At 40.2% G+C, this 25,341-nt stretch overlaps 1 protein-coding gene across 12 annotated transcripts in view; it reads right to left on the bottom strand.

Moving 5' to 3' along the window:
* NEK10 (NIMA related kinase 10) overlaps positions 1-25,341 on the bottom strand; it is a 243,915-nt gene that overhangs the window by 38,165 nt on the left and 180,409 nt on the right. For 10 of the 12 annotated variants that reach the window (XM_049870748.1, XM_049870753.1, XM_049870754.1 and 7 more), the window contains 4 exons: positions 18,457-18,640; positions 18,273-18,359; positions 16,666-16,720; positions 579-616 (listed from right to left, as the gene is read on the bottom strand). In XM_049870748.1, the coding sequence (XP_049726705.1) occupies positions 579-616; positions 16,666-16,720; positions 18,273-18,359; positions 18,457-18,640 (364 nt within the window). Of the gene's footprint in view, positions 1-338; positions 617-16,665; positions 16,721-18,272; positions 18,360-18,456; positions 18,641-25,341 lie in introns of those variants that run through there. The other 2 variants (XM_049870764.1, XM_049870759.1) reach the window with 2 other exon arrangements.

The following is a 25,341-nucleotide window of genomic DNA, read 5'->3' as shown; positions in this document are numbered from 1 at the left end:
GGTTACAGAAATATCTATGAAAAACACAGTGACTATTTTTTGTTGGTAGAGACGCACTTTAAATTAAGCATCAATAGCTCAACTGGTTAACATTCCCACTGAGGCAGAAATGCAAACTTTAGAAAAGGAACCTATAATATTTCAATCAAATAAGGGAACACAGAGCATTTTGAAACCGTCAAATTGCCAGACTTATAGTGGTGGACAAACAAAACAGAATTCTCCTGCTGTTTGTATTAAAATTACCTCCCAAGCATCATTCAGACATTTCAGGCCCAACTATAGTTCTGTGTTCGCCCATGGTGCGCTGGACATCAATGTGATCTAATAAGTACTACCATGATCTTTGAGATTGCGAAGAATCACAGCGGGAGGGCTACAGGACTGCCACCCTGTCACTAAATCAGTCTCTAGCTCCTTAACGTGGGCCCTGAGCATGAGGGGGGGCGCTTTCAGAAGCAGGTCAAAAGGCAGCAAAGCTGAAGAAATAAAAGGGGGAAAAGTATGAAACTGTAACGTAAATTACTTCGAACATCAGTGAGGTATGTGTGATTTTATTGCTGCCAGTACTAAGTTACCTGGTCTTGGTCTTGATCCTATCCCACCAGTGAAGTCCCTGAAAGCAGAATTAGAGGCCATTAGAAAAACTTATAAAACTTGGATTTGACAAACATTTACCAAGAGCCTACACTCTGTTGCGTTCTACATTATAAAAATAAAGGTTATTTGCTCTCAAGAAGTAGCTTCTGGGGTCTTAAAACCTTGTGAGCGGACGTCTAAGATACTCCACTGGTCCCATCCTGTCTGGAGCAAAGGAGAATGAAGAAAACCAAGGATACAAGTGAAATACTAGTCCAAAGGACTAAGGGATCACAAGTACCACAGCCTCCATCAGCCTGAGCCCAGAAGAACTAGATGGTACCTAGCTCCCAGCACCAACTTCTCTGACAGGATCACAACAGAGGGTCCTAGACAGAGCAGGTGAAAAATGTAAAACAAAATTCAAATTCACACACACACACACAAAAGACCAGGCTTATTGGTATTCCAGAGACTGGAAGAACCCCTGAAACTATGGCCCCGGGACACCCTTTTAATTCAAAATTGAAGCCATTCCTGAAGTTCACCCTTCAGCCAAAGATTAAACAGGTCTATAAAACAAACAATAACACATGTGCGGGATGTCCTTCTTAGTTCAGTCATGTATACAAGACCAAAAGGGCAACACCTGCTCAAAAACAAAGACGAGAAAGCAGGAAAGGGCAGGAAAAACGGACAGATGGAAACGGGGAATTGGGGTGTGGAAGAGGAGAGCGTTGACACATTGCAGGGATTGCAACCAATGTTGCAAAACAATTTGTGCATAAACTGTTGAATAAGAAACTAATTAGCTCTGCAAAGTTTCACCTAAAGCACACACACACAAAAAACTTCACAGCATAAAGCAACAATAAACATTATTTAAATAAAAAAAAAAAAGAGGTGCCCTCAAGAGTTTAATAGAGAAGGAAAGAAACACATTAAAAAAAAAAAAATTTTTTTTTTTTTATTCCAAGATAGAACTGATAGTCTACTGGAAAATGGGAGAAACTTGTCCCATCACAATCATTTATAAGCTCTAAGTATGACTGAAAAGCCTCACTCTTAGTGCCCCGAATGATTTTCTTATTACACTGAAAATAAAAATACTGTTTTATATTCAAAAAGAAATAACATTTTTATCTTAATAAAATACTCATTGAACTCAATAGATCTAAAATATTATCATTTCAACATGGAACCAATCTAAAAATTGTGAATGAGACATTTTACTTTCTTTTACTCCTACTGTTATTGTTGTTGCTGGGTGCCACTGAGTCAATTCTGACTCACAATGACTTCCTAAGTTTAAAAACTCAGTGTGGATTTTATACTTATAGCATGTCTCAATTCACACTAGCACCATTGGAAGTGCTCAATAGCCACATGTGGTTAATGGTGACCATAATGGATGGCACATGTCTATGGAGGAGCTGTTTCTATACTAATCCATATACCACCATGGTATGCTGGTCAAAATGAAAGGCTGAACCCTTGGGGCACAACAGAGCATGCAATTCACCTTGTTTGGGAATTGCTTCCGAAGGCTTCCCAGAGGAGGGGACTTCGAGTTGGGACTTGACTGCACCCAGAAGGGAAGGACATCATTGGCGAGGGTAGGAGCATCCATTTAAGAGCTAGTGAAAAGCTTTTCCCTGAGCTGATTCAGTACTGAAGTTCTTCATGTGGGTTTGAGTTTTGTAATGGGACTCGAATTCTAAGACGGACGATAAATTTTCAGTACTGGTGTCTGCTCAGGGCTCAGGGCTTAGAACTGAATAAACCAATCCCTGCTTTCTAGGCGCTCATTTATAGACCAGTGTTTTTTAACTCAAGTGGGCATAAGAATCATCTGGAGGGCTTCCTTTTTGTTGTTGTTGTTTCCTTCTATGTTTAACTTAAAAAAAAATAATAATAATAAATAACATTTAAAATTTTAAGTACAGTGTTTTTCCATGCTTTGTTCCTGCAGTCTTTAACAAAAACTCTAACTCTCTCAATGAAATGAGATGATTTTTACATTTCAGAGAGTTTCAATTGTTCTGAAGTTCCCAGTGTTGCCAATATCCCTTGTTTGCCTTTCCCTAAAATTCTAAATTGCCTGATCATTTTGCAAATTGGTCTCCGCACCTTCCGTCCTCCAATCACATCAGGGACATCAAGAAATAACCTTCTACCTTGTTTCATCTACTAAAAACTGGAACCCATTTCTTAATTGTTTTCTGAAATGAAAGAGCAAATATCTGTGCCCTGGCAAATTATAAGAACTGCACTTCAATCTAAGGCAATCCAACAAAAATATATAGTACACCTACTATGTATAAGGCACATGCTACAATTTTATTGGTTAAGAGTGACTACAGGGATCCAAATACAAATAAAAATAGTTGATAATTCTCTTGCCTCAATTCTTCCATTTTTCAATCATAGAATTTTCATTGCATACATGCAACACATACCTAAGTTATTAAACACAGTAAAATTGGCCGAGTTAAGGACTAGAACTTTATACCAAAATCTCTGCATCCAGCTGTGAGTTTCTTCTTTTTCCTCTCTCCCTTGTGTCTCATAAGCCAGCCCTCTCAGATCCTTTTTTATTTCCTGTCCCCTTCCCAGCCAAGTTTACAGAGCCTTCAAAAGTAAATGAGACTCACGTTTTGCACGGTTTATATACTCTTGCTAGCCCTGGAGTAAAGGACATGTTTAAAGAAAGAAAAAGGAGGATCCCCTCTTCCCTCAGTGAGTTCAAAGAAGGGCATGATCACAGCAGCGCCTATGCCTGGGTGACAAAGCCTCAGGCTGAGCTGAGGAGCAAAGCATCTGTACTGGCAACTCATATTCTTTCACACATGACAGCTCCAGAAAATGCTTTCTGAACAACCTTGTCCCAGAACCTTCTAGAATAGTCCCACGCTGTCCAAGAGAGATACAATGCAAGTCACAAACATAATTCTAAATGTTCTGGTAGCCAGATTTTTTTTTAAAAAAAGAAAAAACTGAAATTAATCTTAATCTAGTTTATTAACCCAGTATATCCAAAATGTTACCATTTCAATATGTAACCAATACATTCACAAGCTATCGTACACTGAAGTTTTACATTTGGATTAACATCAAATGAAAATTTAAAATTCAGTTCTTCAGTCATGTTAGCCTCATTTCAACAGCCCAACAGCCATATGTGGCCAGTGGCTACCATATTTGACATACATTCCAGATTCTTCTTTGGGAGGCATTGATCACTGCCTTCATACACACAACATTACCACCAAGGTTAACAGTCATGCCCGAGGCTGCTAAACTTGCAATTTCTGATGGACCCTACTATCTAAAAAGGAAAATTAAAATACAACTCATGGAAAACTTTTTATTAATACATTTATGGGCACCCTGGGCAAACTGATGATCACTAGATGACTATTCCAGTTGTCCTAAAGAATCCAAAATTTCAAACGTTTTTATGTATTAAAAAGCATTACGTACAGTATGTACTAATTATGTTGGCGTATATGAAATAGATCACCCAGAAAATTCTGAGTTGCTGCCAACCTGGTTACTCCTTTTTATAATTCTAAATTCCTCTTTAATAAACTCCAGGGAGTACTTAAATATAACCACCACATTCACTCGTTCATTCATTCAACAAACATTTATTAAGTGCCTACTATAAAAAAATATATATATATATATATATATTCAGTGGAAATTCTCGTGGTGTAGTGGTTAAGAGCTACAGCTGCTAACCAAAAGATCGGTAGTTCAAACCCACCAGTCACTCCTTGGAAACCCATTTGGGGCAGCTCTACTGTGTCCTACAAGGTCGCTATGAGTTGGAACCAACTCGACTGCAATGCGTTTGGCTTTTTTTTTTTTTTTTTGGCTTATATGTTCAATACTAGGCATTGAAGATGAAGGGGTGAAAGGAGACCGTCGCTAGAGACTTGGAACTTTCAAGATCACATAGGTATAGCAGAAATACTGCTATTCTCTCCAGAAATTACATCTCTAATCACACGAAAATATAGTCATCTGAAATATCAAAATAAAACAGACTCATTGTGACTATAAGAGACAGCTTTTAACTAGACAATTGTTGGTCCACAGAGGGACAAAAGATTTAAATTATGCAGATCCTGGAGGAATTCTGCCTTTAGATAGAATCATACTGAGTGTTTATGTCCAACACAACATTACAGCTGCAGAGGATGGTCTTCCGATAATTGAACAAGCAGGAAAAATACAAAGAAATGTCTTACAAAAGAAACTTTCAGACATATTTTCTGGTAGAAAGAGTTAACATGATGAAGCTTGTGTCCTCTGAAAGTTTCAAAAAGGGCACTGACCAACGATACTTCCAGCTGACGGAAACAGAATTTCCAAGAAACAGAAGGGTGGAAGGATTCTAACAGGTTATCGCTTCCAACTCCCTTTGGATCTGCTGTGACCTCATCTAGAATTCATAAGTCAAGAGAGAAAGTGAAGTGCTGAAAACGAGTGTTAGCCTACAACTTCCCGCCAAAAGCACTAACAGGTCAGATGAGAATGGAGGTAACTGGCTTTGTAATGTTTTGAATTTATCTTTCACTGAATTAATTCAAGCACTGGGTGAATTATTCGGATAATTACTTCGTCAGAGGTGTCCTGGTCATGAAGGAGATAAAACTCTAGATTTTTTTCCTCTAGAAGAATTCCTTTAAATATATCTTGGCACCAAGGAGATATGTTCACAGGCACTGGACGTAAATCACATGATTTGATTCAATTGTGAAAAGTTGGCCAATAGCATTTGATGTTGGTACAAAGAAATATTTAGCCTTCTGAAAAAAGAGGCTTGGCTTACCATATTGAGATAATGCCTTCTCATGCTACTGCAACCACACCATCTAAGTTAACCAGCATTTTACAGCCAAAAGCCTTTTTAAGGCAGTGATATTATTTATATACATGCCCTGTGTGAATAAGCGACATTATGTGTGGTTGCGTTTTCATAATTATTAAGGGCTTGTCTTTTATCTGTAATGTTAATGGAGTTGGTATTACTGCAGGAAAGTGGTATGATGTTCCTGTGGCTGTCCACTCACATCCCAATAATGACTAGAAACAAGCAAGGAATAAGCCAGGGAAGTTCAGAACTATCACAGAGAAGTAATAAAGTAGGCACTGATGATAACAATTTTTTTTTTGTATGACTGCTGTATTGTGACATTGGTAAATAGGCCAGATTGATTCTTCTAAGTCGTGATTGAGCAGTATTTACTCAATTTAAGTAAAATTAGACACCAAACCAAAACCTGCTGCCATCGAGTCGATTCTGACTCATAGTGACCCTATAGGACACAGTAGAACTGCCCCATAGAGTTTCCAAGGAGTACCTGGTGGATTTGAACTTCTGACCTTTTGCTTAGCAGCCACAGCACTTAACCACTATGCCACCAGGGTTTCCAAATTAGACACAGCTTATGGAAAAGGGGTGGGGGAGAATAGCCACAGTTAAGAGTAAGCAAGAACTGCTATAAGGGTCTTTCGGCTCCTATCTCTGATGCTGGATGGTCACAACATCCACAATCAGCTTTATATACAAAAACTAGAGTCAGGCACACACTCTCATATACGATTCTGCATATGCCAATTTATCAAAGAAGTTGTGAGCCACAGCCATCTTTGACATCACTAACATCAGCCTTCCAACTACGTCCTGTTGCCTTGGCGACAGGATGCAAGCAGGCAAGGAGAAAACCTGTTGTCTGAGCAACAGGATCTTAAAAAAAAAAGAAATGGGGTCTTAAGCTGTGGCTATCGATAAGGTTGTAGGTTCAAGCCAGTAGGTGAGATTTCAGACCTATTACGGTGAGGGGTATTGAATTAATGCTGAGATTAATTCATCTATTAAGGAACAAGTATTTGTGGACTGGCTCCTCTGTGCAACACACTGTGCCCAGAGTGCTACAAAGACAGACCAAGAATAGTCTGGCACATGCCCGGCATACAGCGACAAACGTCTATCCATTGAATGAATGAACCAATGTTCCTAAGAAGGTTCTTAATACAATGATCAAAGCTCACTAGGACCTAAGTGTATGTGATAGTGAAGGAAGTTAAGCTCCTTCATAGGTAAGTGCATTATCACATTTCCAATGTAAAGGATAATTTATCTGTAAGTTGAAATAAAATGCTATGACTCAGTAGAGTAAAACACTCAATAGACATATACTAAGTGAGCCTTCGGAAGCAACTCAATGGCATTGGGTTGGTCGGGTTATAAAACCCAGTTAGAAACTGGTAAAAGTCAAGCCCACTCGTAATTCTTTCCTAGAAAATAGTAATGGAGGCAGGAGACTTTAGATCTAGTTTCAAAATGACAAAATTTAGAAATTTCAAAGATAGCCCCAAGTATTACATTTTTAATGGCTTTTTCTTGACACAGACATTAACCCAGCTTTTGCCTAACTCTGTCAATACATATGAAACACAAGACAAACATTAACAACACATTCATGTGAAAATTCGGAGTCTGCCACAGGATATTTATTGCATATGGTAATTTCAAAGCAGGTAAGAGTCTGTGTTTTAAGAGAATGGACCGTGAAAAGTGAATTCCATTGCCCTCTTACTTATTATGGATTTAGAGATGCACACACCCAAACATACTAAGACCTGATTTCCACAAACTCTACCATTCGCTTCAATGCCTCTCACTATACACGTGGAATTCAAAATCTGACACTGAGAACATAAAGTGGAACAACCACCTGGTAAATGGCTTGGCAGTTTCTTATAAAGTTAAGTATAAACCTATCAGATGATCCAGGCACTTCATTCCTAGGTATTTACCCAAGAGGAAACAACAACAACAACAAAATGCATAGGTCTAAACAAAGATTTGTACACAAATAAATGTTCATATCAACCTTATTTGTAATAACCAAATACTGGGAACAACCCAAATGCCCACAGACAGGTGGATGGAGAAACAAACTGTGGTACAGCCATACAATGAAATACTACTCCACAATAAAAAGGAATAAACTATTGATACACAGGAGCCCTGGTGGTGCAGTGGTTAAGAGCTACGGCTGCTAACCAAAAGGTGGGCAGTTCAAATCTATCAGCCTCTCCTTGGAAACCGCATGGGGCTCTTCTACTCTGTCCCGTAGGGTCTCTGTGAGTCGCGGTCGAGTCACCGACAATGGGTTTGGGTTTTTTGGGGGTACTGACGTACAAAACATGGATGGGTCTGAAAATAATTATGCTGATTGAAAGAAGCCAAATAAGAGTATGTTTTTATTATATAATCCCATTTATATATAATCCCATCAAATGCAAACTAAACTATAACACAGAAAGCAGATCAAAGATTGCCTGGTCGGGGGGGTGAGGGGCAGCAGCGAGGGGGCATAAAGAGGCACAAGGAAGGTTTGGGGTGGATATGTTCACTATGTTGATTGTGATTTCACAGAGATATGCATATTCAAAATGTATCAAATTACACACTAAATACATGTAGGTCATTTGGGGTCAACTGTACCCCAATAACACTGTTAACATAAAAAGATTTAAACTTCCACATTCTCACTCAAGAAAAATTATTCAAATAGACCACCACATAATCTGTGTGCATTCATTAAAAGGAATATATATATATATATTTAAAAAATACACCATTAAGCTAATTTTTGGAGCCCTGGTGGTGCAGTGATTATGCACTTGGCTGCTAACTGAAAGGTGGGTGGTTCAAATCCATCAGCTGCTCCATGGGAGAAATATATGGCAGTCTGCTCCTGTAGAGATTACATCCTAGAAAACCCCATGGGGCAGTTCTACTCTGTCGTATAGGGTCACTATGAGTCCTAATCGACTCAATGGCAATGGGTTTTGTTTTGTTTTTTAAAGGGGGAGAACTGCTAGGGTCTCATTGTAGCTGTTTTACTCTTTCATACGTGGCACAGAATAGCCAAAAACAAAACAGAACAGGCTTCAATTTATTTCTATTATATAGCTTTGCTATCTTCTTTCATATCCTAACTTGTCATTTAGCTTCTACATATTTTGCAGAATAGATTCACATTTCACATTAATAAACCAAGAAATCCAGGAAAATCCTAAACAAATCAGGTTGCAAAGAACTTTAGCTTTATTTAATGCCTTATAAAGAATTATAAATACATTTTAGAGTTGTCATCTTTTAATTCAGAGGCCCTGGGGATTGCCTGGAAGGAAGTCAAAAAGTTATTAATTTTCTCTCTTCTTTGTGGCATCATTCATAGGATGTCTTGTATCATTTATTTTCTTCTCAATTCTATGCCTTTATCTTCCAGTTACACTGTGAGTTCCCTGAAGGAAGGGAACTCGTCTTAAACCAACCTGCATTCCCTGAGGGAAGGTCACACTGTACCTGCGGTGAGATGGATTGCTTTGGTGTAGGCTTTCTCGCCATGATCTTGCAACTCCCATGCAAGTGATTGGGTGGGGCTACGAAACTAGGGTAACTGTGGCCCCATCAAGGGGATTAGTCAGTATTGCCATCCTGCTGCAACTGAACTGAGCCAGCACAGAGGTGGGAAAGGAGAAGATCCCACCACCACCAAGTAAGAACATTCTAGTGTGGAATGCATCCTTTGGACCTGGAATCCCTGTGCTGAGAAGCTCCTGGAACCAAGAGACTGAGAGAGAGAGAGCTGTAACACTGAAGACGGCAAGAAGCAGCGGCAGAGAAATGGCAACAGGAGAGACCAGCAGCAGGGGCTGGCTTCCCGGCCCACTGAACGAGAAAGCTGAGTGCCTTTGGGCAGGAGGCTTGCTGGCAGATTGGGGTGTCTCCAGGCACTTGTTGGCAGAGCTAAAAGAGCTTTGTAACACTTGTCTGAGCAGGGCAGAGGCCGAGGGCCAGGGGGGAGGCGTGCCTGCCAGCATGCCTGGGAAGAAGCTATCCTGATGGAAAAACTGTATCCTGAGCATTTCTGAACTTGAATTGTAACTTGTTACTTCCCTAATAAACCCCATAATCATGAGCATTGTCTATGAGTTCTGTGTGCCATTGCGGTGAATAATCAAATCCGGCAGAGAAATAGAGTGCCGTGGAAGGGACAGCTGGTGTCAGAATTGGTAAAGATGGCGGCGAAAGGAGGCATGTCTGACCTCTGCCCCACAGGAATCAGCCTTCAGCTGTTGATCTTGATTCCCGTTCCCCCTGGTGATATTAGAGAAGATCAGACTCCGCCCCCACACCATTTTTACAGAACCACACACGTGGCACAGCTGCACAAATGTTATTTTAGGTCAGGTCCTATTCACCTTGAACCACCCATGGAAGCATCAATCTCAACCTCTGGACCACTTTCATTTTCCATCTGTTAACTTGGTTGTTAATCCCTTTTTTTTTTTTTTTCACTAAAATATTCACTCTGCTATATCCCTGTTTCAATAAGCTTCAGATTGAACTTTTCCTTTCTACTGATCACAATGATTGTTACATTCCTGTAAAATGTTAGCTAGTAACTAAATTTTTAAAGGAGTCCCTGGTGGTACAAGTGGTTAATACACTATCCTCAGCTACTAGCCAAAAGGTTGGGGGTTTGAGTCCACACAGAGGCACCGGGGAAGAAAGACTTGGTGATCTACTTAGGAAAAATCAGCCATTGAAAACCCTAAGGAGCACAGTTGTACTCTGACACGCGTGGGGTCTCCATGCGTCACAATCAACTTAATGGTAACTGGCTTTATCTTTTTAAAACTATTTCAAGCTCTCAAATACATAGTACATGTATTTCTTTTGGTTTTGAAGGGTTGAGGATCAACTGAATTCTTGCAAATAAGACAATTTCCCATAAGTCCTCTTAGAAAAAAAATAAGTAGAATTATTTGGCAGTGCAAAGATTCCTAAGTTCATTTCACTGGAAATTTTGCTTTTAATATAAAATTCTCCAAAATTGGGAAATACACCATATTTATATGCCTTAACTTATTTTTCTACTAAAATACTTGTTTTGAATCTTTCCCATACATTCAATCATCTATATCAGTGAGTAAAGCATCCAGTAATGGGGGAGGTAGTGTTTTTTGATGAGATTCTTAAAAATACAGGCAATCACAAATTTCAAAAAATGCAATACTTATATTCCAAAAACCAAAAACCAAAAACCAAACCTGCTGCCATCAAATCAATTCTGACTCATGTTGTTGTTGTTAGGTGCCATCGAGTCGGTTCCGACTCATGGCGACCCTATGCACAACAGAACGAAACGCTGCCTGGTCCTGAGCCATCCTTACAATCCTTGTTATGCTTGAGCTCGTTGTTGAAGCCACTGTGTCAATCCACCTCCTTGAGGGTCTTCCTCTTTTCCGCTCACCCTGTACTCTGCCAAGCATGATGTCCTTCTCCAGGGACTGATCCCCCCTGACAACATGTCCAAAGTATGTAAGATGCAGTCTCACCATCCTTGCCTCTAAGGGGCATTCTAGCCGCACTTCTTCCAGGACAGATTTGCTCGTTCTTTTGGCAGTCCGTGGTATATTCAATATTCTTTGCCAACAACACAATTCAAAGGCATCAACTCTTCTTTAGTCTTCCTTATTCATTATTCATTGTTCAGCTTTCACATGCATATGATGCGATTAAAAATACCATGGCTTGGGTCAGGCGCACCTTAGTCTTCAGGGTGACATCTTTGCTCTTCAACACTTTGAAGAGGTCCTTTGCAGCAGATTTACCCAACGCAATGCATCTTTTGATTTCTTGACTGCTGTTGATTGTGGAGCCAACTAAAATGAAATCCTTGACAACTTCAATTTTTTCTCCATTTATCATGATGTTGCTCATTGGTCCATTTGTGAGGATTTTTGTTTTCTTTATGTTGAGGTGTCACCCGTACTGAAGGCTGTGGTCTTTGATCTTCATCAGTAAGTACTTCAAGTCCTCTTCACTTTGAGCAAGGAAGGTTCTGTCATCTATATATCAAAGGTTGTTAATGAGTCTTCCTCCAATCCTGATGCCGCGTTCTTCTTCATATAGTCCAGCTTCTCGGATTATTCAGCATACAGATTAAATAGGTATGGTGAAAGAATACAACCCTGATGCACACATTTCCTGACTTTAAACCAATCAGTATCCCCTTGTTCTGTCCGAAAAACTGCCTCTTGATCTATGTAAAGGTTCCTCATGAGCACAATTAAGTGTTTTGGAATTCCCATTCTTCACAGTGTTATCCATAGTTTGTTATGATCCACACGGTCGAATGCCTTTGCATAGTCAATAAAACACAGGTGAACATCCTTCTGGTATTCTCTGCTTTCAGCCAGGATCCATCTGACATCAGCAATGATATCCCTGGTTCCATGTTCTCTTCTGAAACCGGCCTGAATTTCTGGCAGTTCCCTGTCAGTATACTGCTGCAGCCATTTTTGAATGATCTTCAGCAAAATTTTGCTTGCATGTGATATTAATGATATTGTTCTATAATTTCCACATTCAGTTGGATCACCTTTCTTGGGAATAGGCATAAATATGGATCTCTTCCAGTCAGTTGGCCAGGAAGCTGTCTTCCATATTTCAGAAGCTGTCTTCCATATTTCTTGGCACAGACGAGTCAGCACCTCCAGCACTGCATCTGTTTGTTGAAACATCTCAATTGATATTCCATCAATTCCTGGAGACTTGTTTTTCACCAGTGCCTTCAGAGCAGCTTGGACTTCTTCCTTCAGTACCATCGGTTCCTGATCATATGCCACCTCTTGAAATGGTTGAATATCGACTAATTCTTTTTGGTATAATGACTCTGTGTATTCCTTCCATCTTCTTTTGATGCTTCCTGCGTCATTTAATATTTTTCCCATGGAATCCCTCACTATTGCAACTCAAGACTTGAATTTTTTCTTCAGTTCTTTCAGCTTGAGAAACACCGAGCGTGTTCTTCCCTTTGGTTTTCCATTTCCAGCTCTTTGCACATGTCATTATAATACTTTGTCTTCTCTAGAGGCCCTCTGAAATCTTCTGTTCAGTTCTTTTACTTCATCAATTCTTCCTTTTGCTTTAGCTGCTCGATGCTCAAGAGCAAGTTTCAGAGTCTCCTCTGACATCCATCTTGGTCTTTTCTTTCTTTCCTGTCTTTTCAGTGGCCTCTTGCTTTCTTCATGGATGATGTCCTTGATGTCATTCCACAACTCGTCTGGTCTTCGGTCACTAGTGTGCAATGCGTCAAATCTATTCTTCAGATGGTCTCTAAATTCAGATGGGATATACTCAAGGTCATATTTTGGCTCTTGTGGACTTGCTCTGATTTTTTTCAGTTTCAGCTTGAACTTGCTTATGAGCAATTGATGGTCTGTTCCACAGTCGGCCCCTGGCCTTGTTCTGACTGATGATATTGAGCTTTTCCATCATCTCTTTCCACAGATGTAGTCAATTTGATTTCTGTTGTGTTCCATCTGGCAAGGTCCATGTGTATGGCTGCCATTTATGTTGGCGAAAGAAGGTATTTGCAATGAAGAAGTCATTGGTCTTGCAAAATTCTATCATTCGATCTCTGGCATTGTTTCTATCACCAAGGCCATATTTTCCAACTACTGGTCCTTCTTGTTTCCAACTTTTGCATTCCAATCGCCAGTAATTATCAATGCATCTTGATTGCAAGTTCGATCAATTTCAGACTGCAGCAGCTGATAAAAATCTTCTATTTCTTCATCTTTGGCCCTAGTGGTTGGTGCGTAAATTTGAACAATAATCGTTATTAACTGGTCTTCCTTGTAAGCGTATGGATATTATCCTATCACTGACAGCATTGTACTTCAGGAGAGATCTTGAAACATTCTTTTTGACGATGAATGCAGCACCATTCCTCTTCGATTTGTCGTTCCCAGCATAGTAGACTATATGATTGTCTGATTCAAAATGGCCAGTACCAGTCCATTTCAGCTTACTAATGCCTAGGATATCAATGTTTATGCATTCCATTTCATTTTTGACGATTTCCAGTTTTCCTAGATTCATACTTCGTACATTCCAGGTTCCGATTATTAATGAATGTTTGCAGCTGTTTCTTCTCATTTTGAGTCGTGCCACATCAGCAAATGAAGGTCCTGAAAGCTTTACTCCATCCGCATCATTAAGGTCGACTCTACTTTGAGGAAGCAACTCTTCCCCAGTCATCTTCTGAGTGCCTTCCAACCTGGGGGGCTCATCATGCAGCACTATATCTGACAATGTTCCGCTGCTATTCAAAAGGTTTTCACTGGCTAATGGTTTTCAGAAGTAGACTACCGGGTCCTTCTTCCTAGTCTGTCTTAGTCTGGAAGCTCAGCTGAAACCTGTCCTCCACAGGTGACCCTGCTGGTATCTGAATACCGGTGGCATAGCTTCCAGCATCACAGTAACACACAAGCCCCCACAGTATGACAAACTGACAGGCACGTGGGGGATTCTGACTCATAGCGACCCTATAAGGGCATATTAATTATTTCGAGGGGCGAGCACATGGAACATTTGCCTATGGAAAGTTAGGTGGGTGAGGAATGGGAAGCAGTCATGGAAAGTCAGGAGGTGAGGAACAGTGAATCCTTGGGGGATCTTCTAACTCAGATCCCAAGTCCCTGCAGTCAATTATTTTGGTTCTCCTTGAAGTTTTGGACAGTGTCTTTCCCCTCTCCTTTCATTGTTACTTTGACCATGGCTTCTTTGCATCTGGGCCCACTAAAGAAAATCATGAGGTCTTATAGGTTTTCTCCGATGACCTTTCTGGAAGATCATGTACTGTGTTAGGTCTTCCTTGGGCTTTGTTACCAGAAACACTGGGAAAGAGTTAGGAGGTTGAAAGGCTCCACACTATGCCTCTGGATCCTCGCTTGGAGAAGAAAGTTATCAGTTATGTTGTATCTTTGACTAAACAAAAAAAATTACTTGTCACTACAATCAAATCCCTCAAGATTCTGCTGGACAGGTTCTTTGCTCCTCAATTCATTTTACTCATGTTCTTCCTGGCGCCCTCAGACCCAGCTGTAGATAATGGTTCCTCCTAGGTTGCCCAGCATGCATCCTGCTCCCTTCAGCAAGGGCACCCTGAGAGATGGGAACGGGCTGTTGATCAGGGAGCTCAGCTCTCCCAATAGCACTAAACAAGGCTCTGATCCAAGCCACGCCCAGGTGACTCCCTCAAAACTTTGAATCCTAAGAAAGGCAACATGAGAATGGAAAAAATGATCTCACAGTTTCACCCACTCCAGCACAGTGTTCTTACGAGTTGGCCACAACAGCCTGTTCACCAGACTTCAGGGGCTGCTCTGGCTCCTATCCTAGATTCACCGGGCTTTTAATTATGTGAGCCACTCAACAGCCTTCTAACAAGTTCCACCTTTTGCTTCAGTCAGCCAGAGTCGGGTTCTTTTGCTTGCATCCAAAAGGCACTGGCTGGCGAAGCACACCTGCAGCCTTAACCTTTTGTCACTCTGTCGGGATGCAGCCAGTCGCCAAGCCTGAGTCATCAACAGCTCCAAAGCATGCTGATGGCACCTTGGCTGATGTGAGGTCCCAGCCTCGCCTGGTGTCTGAGCCTCAGAGCTGTTTGGCAGTCCTTTTGCCTGCCTCTGCCCAGTTTCCTTCCCAACTCTCTGGCGGTTGTTTGTAGTTTATCACTCTCCTCATACTCTCAGCTGATGACCTCGAACATCACCTAATACTAAGCAGAGGCCACCAAGTATAATCTTCTTTAGTATCTCTCTACTCTACTTCTCTACGTTAATTTTATCTTTCATCTCCTTTCCCCAGACTCAGAGAAAGGCTCGTCCCTTCATCTTTCCCAGGCCCACTCCTCTGGTTCCAAGCCGCTCTGGGACTGTACACCATCCATTAACTGTTCCCTTTTTAACCTGTCCTCTCCATTGGCTTCTTCCTCCCAGTCCCAAAAACTCTAATGTTACCCTGATTCTGAGAGGCCCTTTTCCATCAAACATCCCCATGAACTACTGCCTCGGCTTCCTTCCCACTTCCAGGCCCTGTCTTCCTTGGCCCCCATCCTGGTTTCCATCAGTCCTCAGACACCACCATCAACCTTCTTTTCCCATCCAACCCCTACCTTGCGCCACTGACGCTGTTCTTACAAAGGTCACTAGGGACTTCCAGAAGGCTAAATCTAATCATTTTAGTCCTCACACAAAGGGACAGCTGTCTCAGAAATTACTAAACCCCCTTGCAGTTGAGTCAATTCCGACTCATAGTGACCCTATAGAAGAGAACTGCCCCATAGGGTTTCCAAGGAGTAGCTGGTGGATTTGAACTGCTGACCTTTTGGTTAGCAGCTGTGGCACTCAACTACTGCACCATCAGGGCTCTCAGAAACAGCTAGTTGTCCCAAAATAAGTTTCTTCTTCCTTTTAAAATAAAAACAACAACAAAAAAGCCAAACCTGTTGCTGTCAAGTCAATTCCGACTCATAGCAACCCTACAGGACAGAGTCTCCAAAGCTGTCATCTTTATAGAAGCAGACTGCCACGTCTTTCCCCCACAGAGCGACTGGTGGGTTCAAACCACCAACCTGTCAGTTAGCAGCCAAGTGCTTTAACTACTGTGCCACCAGGGTTCCTTTTAAAATAGAATTCCCCAAACATATTCCCTACTGGTCATATGACTACATTCTGGTCAATAGTATGTGAGCAGAAATGATGAGAAAGCATGTGAGTCATGTCTTCAAAAAGGAAGGCTGTGCCTTCCATTTCACTTTCCCAACTCCTGCTGGCCAGGATGGGATGTGGTGTGGTGAGTCACACTTGTCATGAGGATCAGAACAATACCCTGGGGACATGGAAAAACAAGACAGAGGAGGTGGGGTCCCAGATGACCTCATGGAGCATAGCTTCCCTACCTTCTTGGTCTCCCTTTGAACTCGGAGAGGCTAAGTGACTTGCCAGAGGTCACCAAGTGAGAAACAGGCAGAGCCCGACTGAAACCCAGGTCCAAGCTAAGTGTTATGTGCAGTGTGCTCCTTGGTAAACTATAATCAGTGCTGGGAGGGTCACTTCTGCCACCACAGGCCCAGAGGAACTTCAGTTTTCAATTTAGACACCAATAGCTCAGCTCTGTAAAGGAGGCCGAGCTGTTCATACCTTGTTTGGGATTGCCTTTCTCCTCCTGAAGCACTGAAACTTCTCTTTAAAATGCCTGAAACAACAAAATAAACAGGAATAACCTTACATTTTTCCTCTGCAAATATCTTCCTTCCTTCCTCCCTCCCTCCATTCTTTCCTTCTTTGATTTCCGGAAAAAAAAAAAAAAAAAAAGACCAACACTTCACTTCTGTTGTCTGAGAATTTCACATATTGGAAAGTCGGCCTTGGTTTATGAAAGCATCAGCTGAAAATATGCTACAAATTACTATTTACTTGACAGGTTTGTTTAAGGGTCTTTTTCCAAAGAAAATGCACTAAACAAAGAAACTCCATTCTTAACAATACAATAAAACAAAGTACAATAAAATCGCTACATCATAGTCATCCTAAGCCCTGGCCGAGAGGCAGCTATAAGTCATGCAAATTGAAGGGTCCAGTTTGTCCTTTCCCATCTTCCCACTGGCCACCCCCGTTGCCACCAGGGATATACAACTCTGAATTCTTCGCATTGTAGTAAGGAACGGCTTCCAGAATTTGCTACATATGTTAATACGCGTCAATATTTTTCCTATAAAATATTTATCCTTTCCTGATCACAAATCAAGACACTTTATGTAGCAGGCAGGGATTTACAGGGAAAATAAGACAGAATGTTGGAAATGGGGATTGTCCCAGGAAATCTGGAGTATCAAGTCACCATTTTGACGGAGCAACTACTTTTGGAAGGGGCAAAGAATGTATCTAAATCCTTAAGGTCCTACTTTGATCCTCAGACGATTTTAAACCTTTTTTTTAATAACATTTTCAGAGTATAGTCATTGAGGGGAAGGAATTAGTCACACCTAAATTTATTTCAGAGTATTTCGATCTATCCTTTTTAATATTTCATCAACTTTCTCTTTTGGAAATTATTCTTTTCTCTCCATTTTCTATTTTAACTTCTCTTTCAGTTTCAGATTTGTTGAGTGTATTTGATCCTATCTTTCCTTACAATCTTTAAATTTATATATATATATACACTTTTTTTTTCTTCCTTTTCTTTCTCATACACCAATGTGACAATTTTCTTTACTATTTCAAATTAAGAGTCAGGATTAGCACATGGGCAGAAGTTACATATCACATTATTTTCGTGGTTCTGAAAAATTTAAATATTTCTTTTAGGGTTTTAAATATAATTTACCCCTTTAATATTACGTAAATTAAACTAAACAAAAACTAGTCTATGCCAAGGCTAATTTCTTCTCCAGACTTCTAATCCCTCTAATCAGCTCATCGACAGACTCTCAAACGGTCACTTCTATTATTCCTGTGATTATTCAGGCGGCCTCCAACTTAGTTATCTCGGCTCTCCCATTTAGAGCCTGCATTTGATGAGAGAAATAATGAAACTACAGATTTGACAGCTAGGGAATGGAAACCACAGTGCTGGTCAGCCTTCAGGTTCTGTCAGGATGAAAATCTGCACCTGCCCTGATTAGCACTGCAAATGAAAAACAAGCTACTGGGTTATATATTTGATGATATTTTCTTGACACGAGTATGATTTCCAAACCGCTATCTGCCGAAATCCCACAAATGGCAAACTGGTAAAGAAAACTTACTGAATGTAGACTCTTTCAAGGGGCTTGAACTGGAGCTACTGGAGTTATCCGAAATGTCCAACTCATCATCAAGCTCTGAATATATATCTGCATATTAATTTAAAAAAAAAAGGAGACGAATGAACCTTGAAACAGAATGGCCTCGAGAGTATATTCTGTGCTGACAGCTTTTCACTGGGAGTACCTTTCTCAATACTTTCCAGGTTGAAGTTATCATCTGACAGGATTTCGTCACAGGCCCTGTCTTCATCCTTACCACAGGGTGCCTGGAAGCCTTCAGGTGGCAGGTCTGCACTTTCTGAAAGCTCACTTCTCAGGCTGGCTGCTCCACTGCTGCTGCTACTCAAGCTTGCCTTCTCAAAGGTCTCCTGGAAATAGAAATTCCACATTTAATAGCTTCTTCCTTTTTCCTTCCTTCTGTAGGACTCACAACTTGCTAGAACATGTATTAAAATGCTTAAAATATCATTTACAAATATTTTATGCAGACCTAGCATCAGCACTTCTACAGATACACCTGCTGTGGAATACATTTAGTCCACAACCACAAAGGAAAAAAAAAAGTAGTCTGCAAGCTACCATTGGACAAAAAAAGGAATGATGTGTCAAGAGTGCTCAGTACCAAGGCCTGTACAATCCAATGAATGGAACTGTACCACAAGGAAGAGAATATATATCTAAAAGCTTCTCTCTTTTATGTTCTTTTTAAAATATTTGCTTTCCAGCACCACAGTAGATAAGTAAGGCTTACTTTCTTCAAACCTCAAGGGAAATTAGTAGCAGAGGAAGTCCCTGAAGGATGAAGAGCTGCAGTGAAGAGGACCTGCAAACCACTTGGGACTCCACACTGTGCACAGGCTACTCCAGAATCCTCCAGAGCTGACATGAGCACTTTTCTTGTGATGACGCCACAAGGTCATCGACCTCACTGTGTGATTCCACACTCCTGAACTGCAAACTTATGTCTCAAGATGCAACGAGAAAAAAATGAAGGGGAAAAAAAAAAAAAACAGAAAAACACTGGAAACTTTGATTTTTCTAAGAAAAACTACCTATGACTCAGCAGAAAAATACCATTTGTTTATTTACTGAGGTAATTAAATTGGATAGTTGGTGGCAAGTGTGGAAAACTTTCTTAGGCTGCGGGGCTAAACAGCGCTGATAAATCTAACAAACCTGACAGACAAAGAAAGCAAGACTGGGAAAAAAACAAAAACCAAACCCGATGCCATCAAGTCAATTCCAACTCATAGTGACCCTACAGGACAGAGTAGAACTGCCCCATAGAGTTTCTAAGAAGTGCCTGGTGGATTTGAACTGCCAACCTTTTGGTTAGCAGCCATACCACTTAACCACTACACCACCAGCATTTCCAAGACTGGGAAAGAGGAATGAACAATAGATAGAGAGTATAAGAGGAATGTAAAAGGTTGTATTTATCAAAGGGGAAAGAATTCCACTCATGAATTGCCTTAAACAAACAAACAAAACAAACAAACCTATTGCCCTGGAGTCCATTCAGACTCATAGCCACCCTGTAGCTCCATGAGTTGCCTTAAACCACAACAAACCAAACCCAGTGCCTGTGTAGTCACAACACTTACTGGAGAGGGAGGTTTGTATTTGTTTGTTTGCTTAATTATTTATTTTTCAAATACTTTTCCCTTAAGGTGACATTCACAGCTTCAAGAGTAAGCTTTCCAGAAACTCCGTGGTGACAGAATTTGCCTGTACAGAATTTAAGATCTTATGGGAGACTGAAGTCAACCTCTAAAAGCTGTCATGTTTTTACGTCATGTTTTCACTAAACAAGATGAAAAAGAAAAAGAACATCAAAGACATTTTGAACATCAAAGATATTCTGTGTATCTTAAGTTAGTATTAGTGTAAACTAGCCAATCAATTTCTGCTCCTTATCTCTTTTTCCTGAGAGCCTTTTCAGTGTTCCTTTCCTCAATATTTCATCAAGATGATTAGAGATATATCTTGCTTTGTTGAAGCTAAAATGCAGGTAAAGGAATACTTTAATTTTCTGTGTCTAATTCTCCAACCAATGTTCAAAGTCTTCCTTCTTTTATGATACAAAAATGTTAACTCCTGCGTCATAGATCCAGGCTGGTGTGCTAACTTAGAGCCTGAAGTGGGAAATGTCTTGGGTATCCTTATTTAATCTACTCAGCAGAGTTGAATGAATGCTTTTCAGAAAAATTTCAATGCCTCATCCTAGCTAGTAAGAGGCTTCCAATGCCAGACTCAACTTGAACCAAAATTGTACTGCAAAACCTACTCAGCCACTCACCCAACTCCATAGCCTACTTCTTCTATCCTCAACATTCTTCTTCTAATTATCAACTGAAGTCATTAGAAATTTACATAAAGATTCAGTTTTGGACCTTCCCCTCTTCATGACCTTTCTTATTCTAACTAAGTAATCTCCCACCCTATTCTAAAGCCCACAACCTGCATTAACAACCCTCAAAGGACTCTATGGAATCAACTCCATGGCAACTGGTTTGGTAAGGATTACATACCTAAGACGTGTCAATGCTACCAATGCTAAAACAAAGATAAGAGGTAATTAGTGAGGTGAGAAAACGTTTTCTTGCGCTGATGCAATTAGGCACTGAAATTCATGCCTCTAAAACTAGCAATACTTCAGCAAAGGCTTTCTCTCTCTTAAGAACAGGCATGGATAAGGCATCAGTGGAAGACATTTTTCTTTGAGCACATCAAGAGCAAGGAAAAGCTGTGACTCCCAATACAGGCAATTCCAGGTTTGAGAAGGTCTGACTTGTAACCAGTACCCAAGAACAAGTTGGGTTGTAAATCAATGGTCACTTGCAACTGCCAAGACTGCATCCATATGTCATGGGATGTTTGCCTCGTTTCTGATAAAGGAGAATTCACAATCTGGGAGAGATGCTCTTTCAGACTCTGTGAGTATGGAAGGTATGGCAAAGTAACAGAATGCAGTTTGTTTTCGTTTAAAATCTTGATTTCTACAACAATCTTCTGCAGCAAAATTGCTTCAAAAAAATCTACAGAGTCTTTGAACTTGCCATAAACCATATGCCACTGCAGAAATACTTTCCCTACTGTGATTTCCAGAGGTTTTCATTTCGAATATCTGGGTACCTAGCTCATTATTCAACTTGCTCCCTGAAGAACTGAGTGCTATTTTAACCTGTTTTAGATCCCTCAGGTGTTTTGTGAATTCTGGGCCTTGCATAACACTTGGCACATATCAGGTGCTCAATAAATAGTTGTTATATTGAGATCAAGGGGAGAGTTGTTGTTGTTGGGTGATGTTGAGTCGGTTCAGGCTCACAGCAACCCTCTGTACAACAGAATGCAACACTACCCAACTCTACGCCGGCTTCACAATCTTTGCCACACATCTGTCAGTTTATTGTACTGTGGTGGCTTGCTCATTGCTGTGATGCAGGAAACTATACCACTGGTATTTCAAATACCAGCAGGGTCACCCATGGTAGATAGGCTTCAGCATAGCTCCCACACTAAAACAGACTAGGAAGAAGGACCTGGCGGTCTGCTTCTGAAAAAGTTGGCCAGTGAAAACCTTACGAGTAGGAGCAAAATATTGCCTGATATAGTGCAGGAAAATGAGCCCCTCAGGATGGAAGGCACTCAAAATATGACTGGGGAAGAGCTGATTCCTCAAAGAAGCGTCAACCTTCATGACGTGGATGGAGTCAAATTTTCTGGACCTTCATATGCTGATGTGGCATGACTCAAAATGAGAAGAAACAGCAGCAAACATCCATTAATAATCGAAACGTGGAACATATGAAGTATGAATCTAGGAAGATTGGAAGTCGTCAAAATGAAATGGAACATATAAACATCGATATCCTAGGCATTAGTGAGCTGAAATGGACTGGTATTGGTCATTCTGAATTGGACAATCATATGGTCTACTATGCTAGGAATGACACACTGAAGAGGAATGGCATCGCATTCATTGTCAAAGGGAGGGAAGGACCAGAAAAGCAGGTAAGGTAACTTGTAGGATGAGTGGGTTTTGTGATTTCTTCGTGTTGTTGTTTGTTTTTCTTGCCCCTTTATCCAGGAGCCTATATTGAAAGAGGTGGTTAGTGATACAAGCCCCTGTGCACGTCATAGAGATAGGACTGACAACACATAGGAAAATTCCATCAGATGACAAAATGGTGGAAAATCACGCAACACTGGGAATCATGGATGAGGCAAGTTGACACATATCTTGGGGAGGACACAATTCAATCCATAACACCTCTACTAAAGGGGGTTAGGTAAGAGAGGGTAGCCTTGGGGAATGGAATTAGGCTTTGTCATCTTTTTTATTTCCTAATTATTTAGGATTTTTTAAGGAGTAGGACAGGGAGTTGACCAGATTTGTTCAGCATCTGCACCTCCTAGGAACAGATGGACACATTCTGTGTATCAATATGGCAGCGAGGAAAATGCAGTGCAAATCAGACAATAAAATTATCACTAATACGGAAATCACCTCCGTTACAGAAGATGCTGCCTGTCAGAGTGCTAGTATAGGCACAATTATGTTTAGCTCAGTTTTTCTGATTATAATGTAATTTTTTTATGTGTGCAGCAGATCATAATACATTTTTGGTTGAACAGCAATTCTAACAGTAACAGACTGACACTGCCCAAATTAACTGCGGCAGTAAAGAAAGAAATAATGGGGCCTATTTTATTTTATTAAAATGAGTGCCATTTTTAAAATTGCCCAGAATGCTAATTTTATAGGGAGAAAGAGAATAAAGAAAGCAAGAGACAAATATAAAGCATAACACCAGCTATATCTTAAAGATTCTTTACTTTAGAACCGTAAAAAATGGACTATTTCCTTTGTGTTATGAAACATTCATATTCTATTTGTGCTTTACCCAGTTTCTTCCACTTCTTTAGTTAATAACTGTGTCCTCAAATACATAAATTCAGGGCACCAAGCGCTTGTCAGAAATTCCTCTGGCCTAGGTGACCTTTTATCAGTGGCAACCACATTTTGCACTTTCCATGGCACAGAGAAAATTCAAAATAGGAGGCAGATAATTCAGTGCCTATTATTGCACATAAACTTGGCCCCTATATTTCAAAAAACAGCCAGCGTGGTCGGCAGGCTGAAGGGGCCATGCAGATCCAGGCCACAGCTGAGCAAACTGCCCTCTAGAGCTGGTGATATGAGAGGCTCTTCTCCAAGATCTCCTTCTGGGAGACTTGGCCTTGCCGCCTGGGTAGGTGGGTGATGAAACAAGCCTGGAGACTGGTCACTCACTGTAACAGATTGAAATCTTTTAGCCCCAACGTTGTTTGGATGGTAAATCCTGCTAATTTTGTTTGTGAAATCCTTAAGCATCTCCTTTCTCCACATGCTCCACATATCAAGTAGGAGAGCAATAATGTTAAAATTAAACTAGAAAAGCTGGTTTTTTAGGGCCCTGAAAATAGTTACATCTTCAAGGTTTGTATAATAAAGGAAAACATTTTTTCTCAAGTTTGGATCTTAATTGTTAAGTTTTATTTTGAACTTCTTAACAAAAATATTCACAGAAAGCTAAAAATTAATGTTCAATATAAATAATCTTAATTTTGCTCCCATAACATAATTATGATCCCACTCTTATCATGATATTATCTTAATTAGAACTTCTTGAAAGCACTATGGCATATCAATGAGGTGCCACTAAATGAAATAAATTAGGGCATGGATTGATCATTACAATTCAATCTAAAAATGCAGTATAGAATTTACCACGCTTGATCATGTTTGACATATCCTCTGCCATCTACTACTAACCTAATATCAGCAATGGGTTCTGTATTATTTCTAATTGAAAGGTAGATTTTCTCGAATTAATAATACTAATAAAGAGGAGGAGAAGAACAGTGTTATAATCTCAAAGTATCACTTATTAAAAATATAGAAGATATGGTATATGACATTTACTGACCGCCATTTTGTTCCAAGGCTATAGGCTAACCTACAAATGGAACTGAATGTGTATGTTAATATCTCTAAAAGAATTTCCAATGAGACTAGAAGGAGGTTATTTCATTTAACATATCAAAGAATCAATGCACAGAGAATCAAGTGATCAAGTTTTATGACATTCTAATTTGGATTCTTCAAAAACAAGAAATGCAGTCGAACACCAGCAATGCTTAAGGCATTAAACAGTAAGAAATTAGACATAGGTATTACCAACATAAATGAACCCCACAAATTAGAACCCCACTTACTGTTTCATTTTAACACAGAATTACATAAGGGAAAGTCTAGTTCTTGTTAAACTGCACACATAGCACATGACACCAAAATACCAAATGGATTAAGTACCAGTAAAGAACAAATTAAAAATCAAGGAAAAGAGTCATTGTCATCTTTTGCCTGGTCCACTGCAAACTCCTCTAGACCCATCTCCCGGCTTCTGCTCTCGGCTGTTAGAAGTCCATTCGTAAATAGCAGCTGACTATATCATTTTAAAATACTTTGTTACCTCTTGCTCAAAACTCCTATCACTCAAGTCTATGCCATTGATCAAAGAATTCTCATCTTGTACTGCTCTCCATCTTGCTCACTGCACTCCAGCCACATAAGCCCCTTTGATGCTCCTTGAACATGGCAGAAAAACTTCCATCTCAAGATCTTTGGGCTTGCTGTTCCCTCTGCCATTAATGCTGTGTCTCTAGATACCAGTATGGCTCACTCCTTTAATGTTTTCAGGTCTCTGTTCAAATGTCACATAACTATAGATGCTTTCCCTGACGTCCCTGTTTAAAATGGTCTGTCTCCCTACTTACACCAGTCACTTTCAAACACCTCGCCCCCTTCCATTTTTGTCCATAGCACTGAAACGTGTTTTTATTTATCTGTTACCTGTCTTCCCCTAATATGAAGCTGGGGTCTTTGACAGTTTGCTCATTGTTATATCACCAGACTTGAACAATCTCCAGAAGAGAGTATGTGCTCAATAAATACTTGTTGATTAAATGAAATAAAAAGCTTTTTCAATATGTTGCAAGATGGTCTCCATGATATAAGAAAGAA

Source organism: Elephas maximus, chromosome 27, assembly GCF_024166365.1.
Source record: "Elephas maximus indicus isolate mEleMax1 chromosome 27, mEleMax1 primary haplotype, whole genome shotgun sequence".
Classification (NCBI taxonomy): Eukaryota; Metazoa; Chordata; class Mammalia; order Proboscidea; family Elephantidae; genus Elephas; species Elephas maximus.
This window is presented reverse-complemented; position numbering and strand designations above follow the sequence as displayed.